At 43.3% G+C, this 15,198-nt stretch overlaps 1 protein-coding gene across 1 annotated transcript in view; it reads right to left on the bottom strand.

The window, feature by feature from the left end:
* Positions 1-7,059: 7,059 nt before the first annotated feature.
* The window catches only part of GPR149 (G protein-coupled receptor 149), a 106,010-nt gene continuing 97,871 nt past the window's right edge, over positions 7,060-15,198 (bottom strand). The window contains exon 4 of the mRNA XM_077488120.1: positions 7,060-8,023. Within this exon, the coding sequence (XP_077344246.1) occupies positions 7,454-8,023 (570 nt within the window). The 3' untranslated portion in view covers positions 7,060-7,453. The remainder of the gene's footprint in view (positions 8,024-15,198) is intronic.

Genomic DNA, 15,198 nt, shown 5'->3' with positions numbered 1-15,198 from the left:
CATAATGAGCTAGTATGCACCGCATACTAGCTCATTATGAAATACTTACCTTAGAAAGAGGCCCCGACATCTGGCCCGATCCACGCCGAGGGAGCTGACATGCTCCCTCTGCGTTTCTTCCGGGGATCGCGGCTCCGGCACTGTGAGTGGCCGGAGCCGCGATATCGTCACTCCCACGCATGCGCGCGGGAGATTTAATTCCAGCCGGTCGGCCACTGCCGGATTTTCAGGCCGAGAATCCCCTTGTGCGCATGCGCCGCTGCATTCAGCGGCGCATACCGAGGGGAATATCTCCTAAACCGTACAGGTTTAGGAGATATTTTTTTTACCTACAGGTAAGCCTTATTATAGGCTTTCCTGTAGGTAAAAGTTAAAAAAATTAGTATACAACCACTTTAAAGTGTTACTAAACCCAGGACCCTACATTCACTATTATCTGATCTCCCACAGTGCACAGAACATGAACTGCAATCATGCTCTGCAAATATAAACTGTTAAATACCCTTTCTCATCAGCATTTAGAGCAGTCTTATGACTTCTATCAGTGTCTGTTTAAATCTTGTAGGAGGAGTTTTCATTCTCCTATGATAGTCCTATGAGGATGCAGAAACCCTGGCCCTCTGTCTGGACGGTGCTGATTGACCATGTGCTGATCACATGCACTCTACCAAGAAAAAAAAAAACTCTCTAGCTATAAACACCAAACTGAGCATGTGCAGCTTGTCCCCTAGTCTCTGTACTATCTGCAGATGGTTTGGGGGCTGTGGAAGAATGGGAGGATCAGAGAAGACCGCATCAAACAGCCTTTTTACACAATGCAGAGGATTAACCCCTTAGTTTCCACAGTGAGTATAACAAGCATGCTTTACGGCATATACAGACTGTTGTTGGTTTAGTAACAGTTTAAGGCCTGTTTCACATAGGCTTCAGCTTTATAAGAGCAGTGTGAACAGCAAATGTTTATGAAACTTTCAAGAAGCTTTTGCAAAGCTTTTGGCTAGCTTAAAGCAGATTTCTTTAAGCCTTTAAATCACCCTTCAGCACCTGTTTGGACATTTTTCACAGATCTTAAAAGGATTACTGATTACCACTTTAAACAAGCTGTTAGCAGACTTCAGCAGGATTTTAAGACGCTTCAAGTAGTGCTGAAGCCTGTTAGCAGCTTGTTTAACTACCTCTCATCCGACCACTGTATATAAATGGCAGGACGATAGCAACACCAATGTGGGTGGATTTCCCTGTACATCCTCCGACATCAGCCGATCCTGCACGAGCTTGCGATCTGTGACTGATTGAGATTACCAGACTGCTGCAAAATCTGGTGGAGCTCTGCTGAGAAACCATTTAGGTTCCAGGTTTTATTATCAAAGCTTAAAGCGGGAGTCCGCCGGGAGTCCGCCGGGAGTCCGCCGGGAGTCCGCCGGGAGTCCGCCGGGAGTCCGCCGTTTTTTTTTTTAAAGCCAGCAGCTGCAAATACTGCAGCTGCTGACTTTTAAAATAATGACACAGCGCGCCCGCGATGTCGGCACCCGAAACCGATCTCTCGATCGTCTCTCGGGTGCTGCCGCCGCCATCTTGGGTATGGGAATCAGGAAGTGGAGCCCTGGCTTCATTTCCTGGTTCCCTACTGCGCATGCACGAGTCGCGCTGCGCAATAAGGATGGTCCCCGCTGTCTCTGGGATCCGTGTGTTTCCCAGCAGGCAGAAAAGGGGCATAGATTCTGCGGAAAGGGGCGTACCTTCTGCAGAATCTACGCCGGAAGTGGGTGCAGATACCTGTACTGTACAGGTACCTGCACCCCCCTCCCCCCTGAAAGGTGCCAATTGTGGCGCCGGAGGGGGGGAGGGTTCCAATGAGCAGAAGGTCCACTTTAGGGTGGACCTCCGCTTTAATTGGACAAGCTGAAGTTAGAATCTGATTGGTTTCTACGTAGAGCTGCACCAGATTTTGCGCTCTCTAGTTTTAGTAAATTAACCCCTATGTCTACTACTGTGTGATCTCTGTGATTGGTCACATGTATCACAGAGTACCAGATCCAATCACTGCGGCCCTGTACCATGTGATAGCTGTGACCAATGACAGCATCACATTAGTAAACAAAGGTTTCATGAATGAAACCTAAACAGTGTTATGGATTGCTTATTACAATGATCATCACTGCATTCAAAGTGTAAAAATCCCTGATCACCTTCCTAAATTAGTACAGTGTCACTATGGTGACATTGCAATGCTCTAGTGACAGTATGTAAAAAAAAATAATAATAATTTATGTATATATATATATATATATATATATATATATATATATATATATATATATATATATATATATATATATATATATATATATTTTTTTTTTTTTTTACATACTGTCACCACTCTGTGCCCCTAATAACCACCGCAGCAGTCAGTGCACCTGTATACCTCCACACCAGGCATAATGTCCATATTCCCCCGCCACACCAGTTACACTGTCCCTGATCACTGCCACGCCAGTTATAGTTTCCCTGAGCACCACCACACCAGTTAGTGTCCCTGATCACCGCCCCAGCAGTCATAGTGTCACCATAAGGACTTGTTCACATTTGTGATGCTCTCTGAAGAGCCATGTGTGATGCTCTCTGAAGAGCCATCCATATGCAGATCGCTCTTCAGAGAGCATTATATCTTCTCTTCATGGCCTGCTTCAACCCCTTGGACCCCACACAGGCATCCCCATTCGCTTGAATAGGTCACGATCAGTGGGAATACAGGGGGTATATTTCCTGCCACAGCAAAGCATCAACACTTTGGCATGCGTACCCCCCCCCCCCCCAGGCCACTGCATCTGGACCTGAAGGGGGTAGCAGTTGAGAGGCGGTAAAACTACAGCTCAACCATGAGTTTAAAAAAAAAACAAAGAAAAACGGCAGACTTGATGGACCTCTTGGTCTTCTGCCATCACTTTTCTGTGTTTCTAACATGGCATTCCTGGAGGGCATTCATGTACCAGTAGCCTAGGCTTGCTTGGCTTATAGAAACCTGGAATTTTATAGGTGATACAGCTATATTCCCTGATCACTCGTATAAAGGCAAACATTACAGTACATTTGTTTTGATACAATTGGTTGATTTTTGTGATACACAAGATACAATTCCTGGTCTATAATCAGTCAAAAAGGTGAAAAGTCTCACACATGTGGTATTGCCACACTCAGGAGAAATAACAGAATGTGTTTTGAGGTGTAATCCTAAGTATACCTATTCTGTGTGTGAGAAATATCTTATTCAATTGACAAGGTCATGTAAAAAAATGTTTTCAGTTTCTTTCTGCAGTTCCAAAAACATGGGACAAAAAAATTAAGTCTGCAAAAGACTCACCATGCATCTTAGAAAATAGCGTGGGGTGTTTTCTTTCAGAAATGTGGATGTTTCCACTGTCCTCGTGCCCCAGGGCCTCCAGGGCCTGAAGTTGCTACTTGTATTTTGGGCCCCTCTGTGTGGCTAGACCATGAAAAAGTCCCACACATATGGTATCACCATACTTGGAAGGAGTAGCAGAATGTGTTTTGGGGTGTAATTCTAAGTACGCCTTTGATGTGTGTTAGAAATATCTTATTAATTGACAACTTTGTGAAAAATAAAATAAAATAAATACAAAAAGTTATGTCTTTCAGAAAATACCTTGGAGTGTTTGCCTTCCAAAACGGGATCATTTTGTCGGTGTTTCCTCTGTTTCCAAAATTGTAATAGGTAGTCAGAAAATTTGATTTGTAATTTATGCCCCTGGAACACATGACGATGCTCCTTGGATTTTGGGCCCCTCTGTGTATCTAAGCTGTCAAAAAGTTCCACTCCACACGTGTGGTATCGCCATATTTGTAAGCCCTTGTACACACGGTCGGAGAATCTGTCGGAATGAGTCTTATCGGACCGTGTCGTCAGATAATCCGACTGTGTGTGGTATGCATCGGACTGATTTCATCCGAATCTCCGTCCGACCCAATTTTCCAACATGTTGGAAATATTTCCCGACCAACTGGGCCGCACGGACCTAATCCAATCATGTGTAGAGCATTTTCATCGGACCAAGTGGCACGCATGCTCAGATCAAATTCCTACATCAAAGCTATTGGCTACTAGCCTGAATGTAGTCCCATCGTAACGAAATTACATCATCACGTTCTGAAAGATCGGATTTTTCGCCAACTTGGCCCGACCATGTGTATGCAACAGTTTCGGACACAATCCGTCGGACTAAATCCGATGGCAAAATCCGACGGATTTGGTTGGCAAAATCTCCGACCGTGTGTACGTGGGCTAAGGCATAGCAGAGTGTGTTTTGGGGTGTAATTAGAAGAATGCCTATGCACTATGTGTGAGAAATAACATGTTAAAATGACAACGTTGGGGGAAAAATATTTAATTTTTTTTAATCTTCCAGAAAAATGTAACCCAAAAAAATTACATCTTCAAAAAATTCACCAGGCCTCTTACTAAATATCTTGTGCTGTTTACTTTCCAAAATGGGTAATTTGGGGGTATTTTGTACTGTCCCTGGCATTTTAGGGGCTCAAAAAATGACAGAGGCAGTCATTAAAGCGGGAGTCCGCCGGGACTCCGTGTTTTTTTTTTCTTTAAAAGCCAGCAGCTACAAATACTGCAGCTGCTGACTTTTAAAATAGTGACACTTACCTGTCCAGCGCGCCCGCGATGTCGGCACCCGAAGCCGATTTCTCGATCGTCTCTCGGGTGCTGCCGCCGCCATCTTGGGTATGGGAATCAGGAAGTGGAGCCTTTCGGCTTCATTTCCCGGTTCCCTACTGCGCATGCGCGAGTCGCGCTGCGCAATAAGGACGGTCCCCGCTGCCTCTGGGATCTGTGTGTTTCCCAGCAGGCAGCGGGGGACTTTCGGAAAGGGGCGTAATCTACGCCCCTTTCCGCAGAGAGCTATCCCGGAAGTGGGTGCAGATACCTGTACTGTACAGGTACCTGCACCCCCCTCCCCCCTGAAAGGTGCCAATTGTAGCGCCGGAGGGGGGGAGGGTTCCGATGAGCGGAAGGTCCACTTTAGGGTGGACCTCCGCTTTAAATCAAGACTGATCAATTTTCAAATATAAATCTATACCGCAGTTTGTAGACATTATTACACAGACTAAATACTCTGATTTAAGTTATTTGTACCAAAGAAATGTAGCAGAATACATTGTGGCCTAAATTTATGAAGAAAGATTATTTATTTGCAAAATTTAAATTTTTTAACATCTAGGTTCCCTGCACCAACTGTCGCAATTTAAAAAGAGCGCTGCGTTGGGGCTTGGTCCACACAGTCATGTCATTCATTCACAGAGTTCTGTGAATATATGAACTACAACTACCATCTGCCATGGCAAGCACTCTCCTTGTTTATTGATCTTCTAGCTCTTCAGTAATTGTCTGCCCATAAGGGAGGTACTGGCAGACAGCTAATGCAATGTTTTGCAGGTTCCAGAAATAAATAAAATAATTTTTACCTGCAAAAATATGTGCATTTTTTTTTAATGGCCTCTAATGAATGGTATGGTACATGAAGACTCACTGTCCTGAAAAAAGCATGCAGCCGGTGAAGACTGGAAAGCATGGATTTCCATCTTGTATAATTTAATGTCAGCGAATCACTAGACAGTTAAACTAGGGCCTGTGCAACAACTCCAGAACATGCGTACAAATAGCATTGTGTATTGTACTAACTTTAATATGAGAAAATAATATTGTTTATCCACTTACCGACCAGCGCACGCCGATGTACGTCCTATTTTTGAAGAGGGATATCTTGGTAACGGCAGCAGCTGCTGTCACAACCGAGATATCCATCTCTTCAGGCGCCGGTCGTCTGTACGATAACGGTGGTCTCCACAGCGGATTCGCCGCGAGATCACCGCTATCGGCGGTGGGAGAGGTGCCACCCCCCTCCCGCCGCCCTCCCGCACCTTCCACCGCTTACCGGAGCCGATCAGGTCCTTTTGCTTGCTGGGTATGGAGACGAGTGAGGCTAAGATGGCCCCCACTCGTCTCTATACCATAGGAGGGCGGAAGCGACGTCAAAACGTCACCTCCGCCCATACCTCTTAAAGGTATATTTTCTTTAAATGTCATTTTTTCTTTTTTTTTTTTTTTTTTGCATTTTAGTCCAAATATGAGATCTGAGGACTTTTTGACCCCAGATCTCATATTTAAGAGGACCTGTCATGCTTTTTTCTATTATGTTTACATTCCTTGTAATAGGAATAAAAGTGATACATTTTTTATTTTTATTTTTTTAAAACAGTGTAAAAATAAATAAAATCAATTAAAATAAATAAGAAAAAAAAAAGGTTTTTAAAAACACCCCGTCACGACGAGCTTGCGCACAGAAGCGAGCACATACGTGAGTAGCGCCCACATATGAAAATGGTGGTCAAACCACACATGTGAGGTATTGCCGCGATCGGTAGAGCAAGAGCAATAATTATAGCCCCAGACCTCCTCTGTAACACAAAAAATGCAACCTGTAGAATTTTTTAAATGTCGCTTATGGAGATTTTTGAGGCTAAAAGTTTGACGCCATTCCACGAGCGGGCGCAATTTTGAAGCGTGACATGTTGGGTATCAATTTACTCGGCGTACCATTATCTTTCACAATATAAAAAAAATTGGACTAATTTTAATGTTGTCTTGTTTTTTTATTCAAAAAAGTGAATTTTTTCCAAAAAAAGTGTGCTTGTAAGACCGCTGTGCAAATACGATGTGAAAAAAAGTATTTCAATTTTATTCTCTAGGGTGTTAGAAAAAAAACAATATAAAATGTTTGGGGGTTCTAAGTAATTTTCTAGCAAAAAAAACCTGTTTTAAACATGTAAACACCAAATCTGAAAAAGAGGCCTGGTCCTTAAGTGGTTAAATTAGTTGATTTCCCTTTTCTATAAATGTAACCTTTTACATATTTACGTGAATGTTTTGGAAAGTGAAACCAACTATATTGTGTGTGAGGAATTCCTTATTTTCAAAAGCGTCATTACTTCAATAATTTATGGATACAATGAAATGGCTGTAATACTAAGTCCTTATATAATATTTATTGAATGTTTGTTTCATTTGTACAATGAATATAAACTTTCTTTGCAGTTGCCTAAATTTTCATTTTTTTTAATCTGTACAACTGTGGCTCACATGCAGCAGAGCCAGTTGTCATGTATCCTACTGTCCAATGATGAGTTGCTTCTCTAATATATGGTGTCACAACAGTATTGATATTGGTATACTCTATCTGGTATAATAGAGAACACATGATGAAAACGGACATTAGAAGGCTCTACTACTGGAACAAAAGTAAGTTCAAAGCTTGTACAATAAAAATAAAAATTTTGTTATGTCTTTACTTGTATTGACATAGATAAAATTGTAGCTGGCGTAGTTAGATCTATTGAAACTTTAATATTATATATGTGTTATGTTTCAAATGTCCTCACAAGCTTCTCTTTTCCTGTAGATTTTGTTTAACAGCTGTATTTCCTCTTGATAGCTTTCTCTCTCTACATACTGCCGCTTACTGTTTTGTCGGTGAGCTTCCACGGTGTCTGGAATAGAGATGTTTATATCACTGTCTGGATTATTAGTTGGAATGAAGAGGGAGTAAGAAGCAGATTCTCCCAGGTCACAAGACACAAAGCGGTTCTCCTTGCGGGAGTAGCGCAGAGAAGGAGAACGAGCTTGAGTTGAGGATTGACTTATATTGCTGATAATTGATACAGTGTCCATAGCTTCTTCATTATCGCATATCTCAAGAACCTCAAGATGGATCTTCACGTTTGTGTCTGGAAATTGTGTGGTAGAGTCTTCCTTGCTTGGCTCATGGCCCACACTTTTTGACCGGTACACTTCTATTTTCTTTGACGTAGGAGTAATCTTTTGACCTTCACTGCTTACTTCGTAGGTAGACAAAGAAAGGGTTTTACCAGTAGGTGCATGAAGTGACACTGTCCCTTGGAAAGCACATAAAGGTATAGCCAATGCTCCTCCAGAGCGCTGAAAAAGAAAGCTGTTTTAATAACCAGCAAAATACATTTGTTAAGCAGAATGCCAGTAAGATGTCAATTATAATCAAAATTTATGCACAGTAAATGTTAAATAACCTCCCAATCAATTGTTGGCTTACCAAAAATCACTCAACTAAATATTCTTCAAGTTAAAACATGGTTACTGTTCATAAGTAGAGACATTCAATATATATTTTTTTGATTTTAGTAACATTCAGTCAACAATGTTTCTAAATAATTTATTTTCTGAAATTAGAATAGTTTAATAGGAGGAATAACTATAGAAAATAAGTTATATTTCATTTCTAGCATTCTACAATTGAAGCAGTTGTCCACTTCTCTAGATACTTAATTGACCTCACAGGTTTTCAGTGGGATGGATGTTACCAGGCTTGCCCTAGTCATTAAGGGCCGGTTCACACTGCGGGCGATGCGAGGCGACACGACTTGCCTCGCCGCAATCTGACAAGTCGCCCCCGTTCTGTACAATGGAACCGTTCTGAGAGGAGCGACTCGAGTCGCTCCGACTCAGAAAAAAGGTTCCTGTACTACTTCTGGGCGACCTCGGGGCGACTTGCATTGACTTCTATACAGAAGTAATTTGCAAATCGCCGCTGAGGTCGCGGCAGGTCGCGGCGAGGCAAGTCGGTGTCGCCTCGCATCGCCCGCAGTGTGAACCAAACCAGCCAAATATCCTCAGATGACAGATTTGGGGGGGGGGGGGAATAGTAACTTACTGTTTTGAATAATTGCAGTAGATTGCTGTTGTATTATTATGTTAAATATATGAATGCTATGGTCGAAAGGTACAAATTGTCAGATTTTTCCTCTTACTCAGTACAGACATACATTTCATTTTCTGTCCATTATTCTGCCTGGAGGATGATTTGCAGAAAAAAATGATTAATAGCCAAGGGATCTGTTATAGAAATGAATCTCTGCTGCTCTGTTTTTCTGTACTGTACTTTGTTTTTCTTTTTTTTACCAAACTAGTAACCAAGGATATGACATCTCTATGCCTCCTAAATACCAATTTCAAATAGCATTTAGGCTAAAGGCTGAAACAGTGCTTACGTAATAGTTGAAACAGCTCTGGTTTTAGCTGCTTTCAGTATAGCTGTCCTACTTAGACTATATAGCTTATATAGAATGGTACAGGACTTCCACATCATTGCATACTACAGCTCTACTTAGCTATTTTTTTATCTGCTATGTGGCACTCAAACTGGATTCATATGAAAACTGATATGATCTTCCAAATGGATGTGCATGTAGTAAAAGGGCTTCTTCCCTCTCCTGCTTAGAATGAAAAATTATTCTTAATTGGTTTCATGGACTTTTTAACATAAGACAAATCCAGCACTTATGCTGCCTGGTCATCACAAATATGACATTACCGATTTCTCCCCTACTGACTCCCCCAAGGATTTGCCCAAGTTTACTTATTAGGATGAACAAGGTGAACAGAGGGTTGACCATAATGTAGTGCCATTTTCCAAACATCTGCAGCTGGTAAATCACTGCAAAGTTTGGTATACGCAGAAAGAAGTGAGAAAGATGTACAGGAAAATAAAAAATAAAATTATTTGTTTTCTTATACTTTTTTGGATATTTAATGTTATTAATTGCATCTGTTATTTTTCCTTAATATATTTCACAATGAAGCTTTCATTGTAGGGACAAATGTATATTTGAGATGTCAATTAAGTTAACAGTTCAACAGGTTTGTATGCAAATTGAATAATTCAACAGCTGTGGGAGGTATAGTTGAAAAAAAAATCTCTTTTGAATTTATGCATTTGCTAGTATTCGTTAGCTTACTTAATGTGCTTAAAATGTTGTTCTAACAGACAGGGTACAGTCAATTCATTTACAAACCAACACAAGAGACCAGAAACATTGTTATCATGTTAAAAAAAAATGTTTGCAGACTTCATGTTTCATTTTATAACACAGCATGTGGATTTGTGCAGGGATATGTTATGCATTGCAATCACCAAGTCCACCGGAGAGAGGAGAAATATCCAGAGTCGCTAAAAGTCCATCATTGTTTCGGTAGAACACTGTTCTCTGATTGTGTCCTGGATTTACACAAATGAAATGCTGTTTTGTTATTTGATTTATAGGTAGATTTCCCAGGGTGGAGAAAAGGAAAACACTCACAAAATATAACATATATAAAGCTGCACAAACCACTTTGTAATGTAATTTTATTTAAAATCACCCTTCCATTTCAATCTGGAGCCAGCTATGATTTTCCATATTCATCTTCTTGCCACCATGGTAATGATGATCTGTATACAAAGTGCCCAATAAATCTCCTTTCCTACTCCAATGATTGCCTTACTGCATTTCCAAGGTGCCTGCTCAGAGATTTTGTAAAATATCAGGCATCCCCTGCATCGTGCCAAAGTTTATGATGCCCTTTCACCTTTTAATAATAGATTGGCTCTATATATAGTGGGATACTCCGGATACAATCTTATTCTTATTAGACCTTTCACCTTTTAATAATAAATTGGCTCTATATATATATATATATATATATATATATATATATATATATAGTGGGATACTCTGGATACAATCTTTTTGTTATTAGAATGCTAAGGTTGATCAGTTATTGCAGACTGACCCTCCCACTTAGCACTCCATTTAAGGAAGTTTGCTAAAATGCAGGCAATGTTCATAAAAAGTATTTTTATCCTCAACAAAAGTGGGGTTTTACTTAAAGGGCCCAATATAACCTGTCCACTTTGGTATGTTGCATCACACATGCTAATAGATGCCAAAGCACCAGAGCAGACAGAAAAAGATACTAGCGGTATTTTTACAAAGCAGTGTACCACAGCGCACAAACTGAATGGTAGTGCAGGTACCCCAACGCACATAATGTTACCACAACACAATAGTGTGAATGCGCCAAAAGTTTCCTAAAACCACACCTTAAATGTATCATAAGTTCCCAGTAAACTCTCCATTGGCTTAGCACAAAACAACAAAATAAAATGTTATAACATACTAGGTTAAAAACAGGTTTTTGTTGCATACATTTTAAAATACACGTGAGGCCACATTGCTACATCAAGTCACCTCTGCAAAGTGCGGTCTTTAATGCAGCATAGATTTTTTTTTTTTTCAAGCATATTTCACAAGCAGCTCAATAAGGAAAGCTAAGAGTTTCTTCTGCAGTGATAATTCACTTACAATGAAATCAGTAATTTTGCTACAAAAAAGTATTAAAGTGGTTGTAGAGGCTGAAGTTTTTTTGCCTAGAGGCGATTCAGTTCGCATTGTGCGCTATATAAGTATTTCATTCATTCATTCATTCATTCACACCGCTATATCCACCTATATAGCAAACTATCTTGCTCGTTTTAAATAGAGCTTGCAGTCAGCGGTAGGAGCTTGTGCGTGCTTTCTGCGTGCTCTGAACCCAGTATACACCGCTATATCCACCTATATAGCAAACTATCTTGCTCGTTTTAAATAGAGCTTGCAGTCAGCGGTAGGAGCTTGTGCATGCTGTCTGCGTGCTCTGAGCCCAGTATACACCGCTATATCCACCTATATAGCAAACTATCTTGCTCGTTTTAAATAGAGCTTGCAGTCAGCGGTAGGAGCTTGTGCGTGCTGTCTGCGTGCTCTGAACCCAGTATACACTGCTATATCCACCTATATAGCAAACTATCTTGCTCGTTTTAAATAGAGCTTGCAGTCAGCGGTAGGAGCTTGTGCGCTCTGTCTGCGTGCTCTGAACCCAGTATACATCGCTATATCCATCTATATAGCAAACTATCTTGCTCATTTTAAATGGAGCTTGCAGTCAGCAGTAGGAGCTTGTGCGTGCTGTCTGCGTGCTCTGAACCCAGTATACACCGCTATATCCACCTATATAGCAAACTATCTTGCTCGTTTTAAATAGAGCTTGCAGTCAGCGGTAGGAGCTTGTGCGTGCTGTCTGCGTGCTCTGAACCCAGTATACACCGCTATATCCACCTATATAGCAAACTATCTTGCTCGTTTTAAATAGAGCTTGCAGTCAGCGGTAAGAGCTTGTGCGCTCTGTCTGCCTGCTCCGAACCCAGTATACATCGCTATATCCACCTATATAGCAAACTATCTTGCTCATTTTAAATAGAGCTTGCAGTCAGCGGTAGGAGCTTGTGCGTGCTGTCTGTGTGCTCTGAACCCAGTATACACCGCTATATCCACCTATATAGCAAACTATCTTGCTCGTTTTAAATAGATCTTGCAATCAGCGGTAGGAGCTTGAGCGTGCTGTCTGCGTGCTCTGAACCCAGTATACACCGCTATATCCACCTATATAGCAAACTATCTTGCTCATTTTAAATAGAGCTTGCAGTCAGCGGTAGGAGCTTGTGCGTCCTGTCTGTGTGCTCTGAACCCAGTATACACCGCTATATCCACCTATATAGCAAACTATCTTGCTCATTTTAAATAGAGCTTGCAGTCAACAGTAGGAGCTTGTGCATGCTGTCTGCGTGCTCTGAACCCAGTATACACCGCTATATCCACCTATATAGCAAACTATCTTGCTCGTTTTAAATAGAGCTTGCAGTCAGTGTTAGGAGCTTGTGCGTGCTGTCTGCGTGCTCTGAACCCAGTATACACCGCTATATCCACCTATATAGCAAACTATCTTGCTCATTTTAAATAGAGCTTGCAGTCAACAGTAGGAGCTTGTGCATGCTGTCTGCGTGCTCTGAACCCAGTATACACCGCTATATCCACCTATATAGCAAACTATCTTGCTCGTTTTAAATAGAGCTTGCAGTCAGCGGTAGGAGCTTGTGCGTGCTGTCTGCGTGCTCTGAACCCAGTATACACCGTTATATCCACCTATATAGCAAACTATCTTGCTCGTTTTAAATAGAGCTTGCAGTCAGCGGTAGGAGCTTGTGCGTGCTGTCTGCGTGCTCTGAACCCAGTATACACCGCTATATCCACCTACATAGCTCTTTTCTATTTGAGCCATCTGCAGGAGTTAGTGGAAGTTGTGTGTGCCTCCAGCACAATATACACTACCCAATTGCTGGTTTTCCCAACTCCCTTCAGGCCATTACCATGTCTGGAAGGCCAGCAAGGAGAGGCAGACAGGCGCGAGCCGATAAAAGAGGGCAAGCAGGCTCTGTGTCTAGAGACAACAGTGCTGGTCGTGGACGCGGTGCATCGTCATCATCAGCACGTGGCCATGGGACACGCTTGTCCTTCTTTTCGGCAGCTGGACATGTTGAGCCACAACATGCCAATGACTTGGTAGAGTGGATGACCAAGCCCTCTTCATCCTCCTCATCCTCTCTCACCCAGTCTCAGGGTACTAGCAAAGCAGCTGCCAACGCATCGTCTTCCCTCCTCTCAATGTCCTCATCAGTGACTCCTTCCCTAGACCCACCACGTCCTTCTGAGGAGTCTCCTGAACTCTTTGAGCACAGTGTTGGGTACATGCTGAAGGAGGATGCCCAGTGTTTTGTAGGCTCTGATGATGATACTCAGCTAGAGGAAGGCAGTAGCGTGAATGCAGAGAGAGGGGATGCTCAAGAAGGACAGCAATCTGGCAGTCATGTTCCACAAGCTGCAGCATACTGCCAGGTTTGCTCCAGCGATGAAGAGGGAGGGGATGATGAGGGCACTGACTCCACGTGGGTGCCTGGTAGGAGAGAGGAGGAGGAGGAGGCACATGTCCAACGAGGCAGGATGCCCTCCGGGGGCCAGCTTAGGGGCAGCACACCGACTGAATCACACCGCAGAGCTCCGCCTGTGCAGGGCGCTGCCTCCACGCGTTATTCTAAAAGTTCTTTGGTGTGGGCCTTTTTTGAGACGAGTGCATCAGATCGCACCACTGCTATTTGCAACATATGTCTCAAGCGTATCTCGCGTGGCCAAAACATCAGCCACTTGGGCACCACATGCTTGACCAGACATATGTTGACCTGCCATGCAGCTCGTTTGCAAGCGTACCTCAAAGACCCACACCAAAGAACAAAGCAGACCTCTCCTTTCTCCTCATCAGCTGGGATCTCCAACCCCACTAGACCTTCAGTCCTCTCTGAAACATGCTCTGAGAGGAATGAAGGTATACAATTAGGTGTGTCACAGCCAAGTGCTTCCGGGCACTCTGCTAGCAGTACACCCATGTCCGATTATAGCAGGCAAATGTCCCTGCCCCAGCTGCTGGACCGGCGAAAGAAGTTCACTCCCAGCCATCCACATGCCCAGCAGCTGAATGCTAGCTTGGCTAAATTGCTAGAACTTCAACTGCTGCCTTTTCAGTTGGTAGACTCGGCCCCCTTCTGTGAGTTTGTACAATGTGAGCGGTTCCTCAGTGGCAGGTCCCCAAACGCCACTTTTTCTCACGGAAGGCGATTCCGGCTCTCTACCGGCATGTGGAAGGCAATATCCTTGACTCGCTGGACAGGGCGGTCAGCAGTAAGGTGCATATTACCGCTGACTCATGGTCCAGCAGGCATGGACATGGACGTTACCTGTCTTTCACGGCCCATTGGGTCACTCTTCTGGCAGCTGGGTAGGATGCAGGACAAGGTGCAGTAGTGTTGGAGGTTGTTCCGCCACCACGCCTCCAAAATGCTACTATTGGTTGTGATACACCTCTCTCCTCCACCCCTCCTCTTCTTCTTCCTCCATGGCCTCTTCCAGTGCTCTGTCCTCAGAACCAGCGGTGCTCCGTAGGCAAAATGATGCCATGCCGTGCTTGCGCTGGTTTGTTTGGGGGACAGGAGCCACACTGGGGTGGATGTTTTGTCAGCTCTGCAGGGGCAGGCCGAGAGGTGGTTGACGCCACGCCAGCTTAAGCCAGGAATGGTGGTTTGCGACAATGGCACCAACCTCCTCTCCGCCCTCCGACAGGGACAACTGACCCATGTGCCCTGTGTAGCTCACGTCCTTAACCTGGTGGTGCAGCGGTTCTTGGGCAGGTACCCGGGCTTACAGGATGTCCTGAAGCAGGCCAGGAAAGTCTGTGTGCATTTCCGCCGATCATTTAATGCCTGTGCTCGGCTGGCTGAGCTCCAAAAGGAGTTGAACCTGCCCAAGAACCGCCTTATATGTGACATGCCCACCAGGTGGAACTCAACGTTGGCCATGCTGCAGCGGCTGCACATGCAGCAGAGGGCCATCAATGAG

The sequence above is a fragment of the Lithobates pipiens genome, unplaced genomic scaffold (assembly GCF_037356315.1).
Source record: "Lithobates pipiens isolate NorthernLeopardFrog02 unplaced genomic scaffold, aLitPip1_a1.2 Scaffold_18, whole genome shotgun sequence".
NCBI lineage: Eukaryota > Metazoa > Chordata > Amphibia > Anura > Ranidae > Lithobates > Lithobates pipiens.
This window is presented reverse-complemented; position numbering and strand designations above follow the sequence as displayed.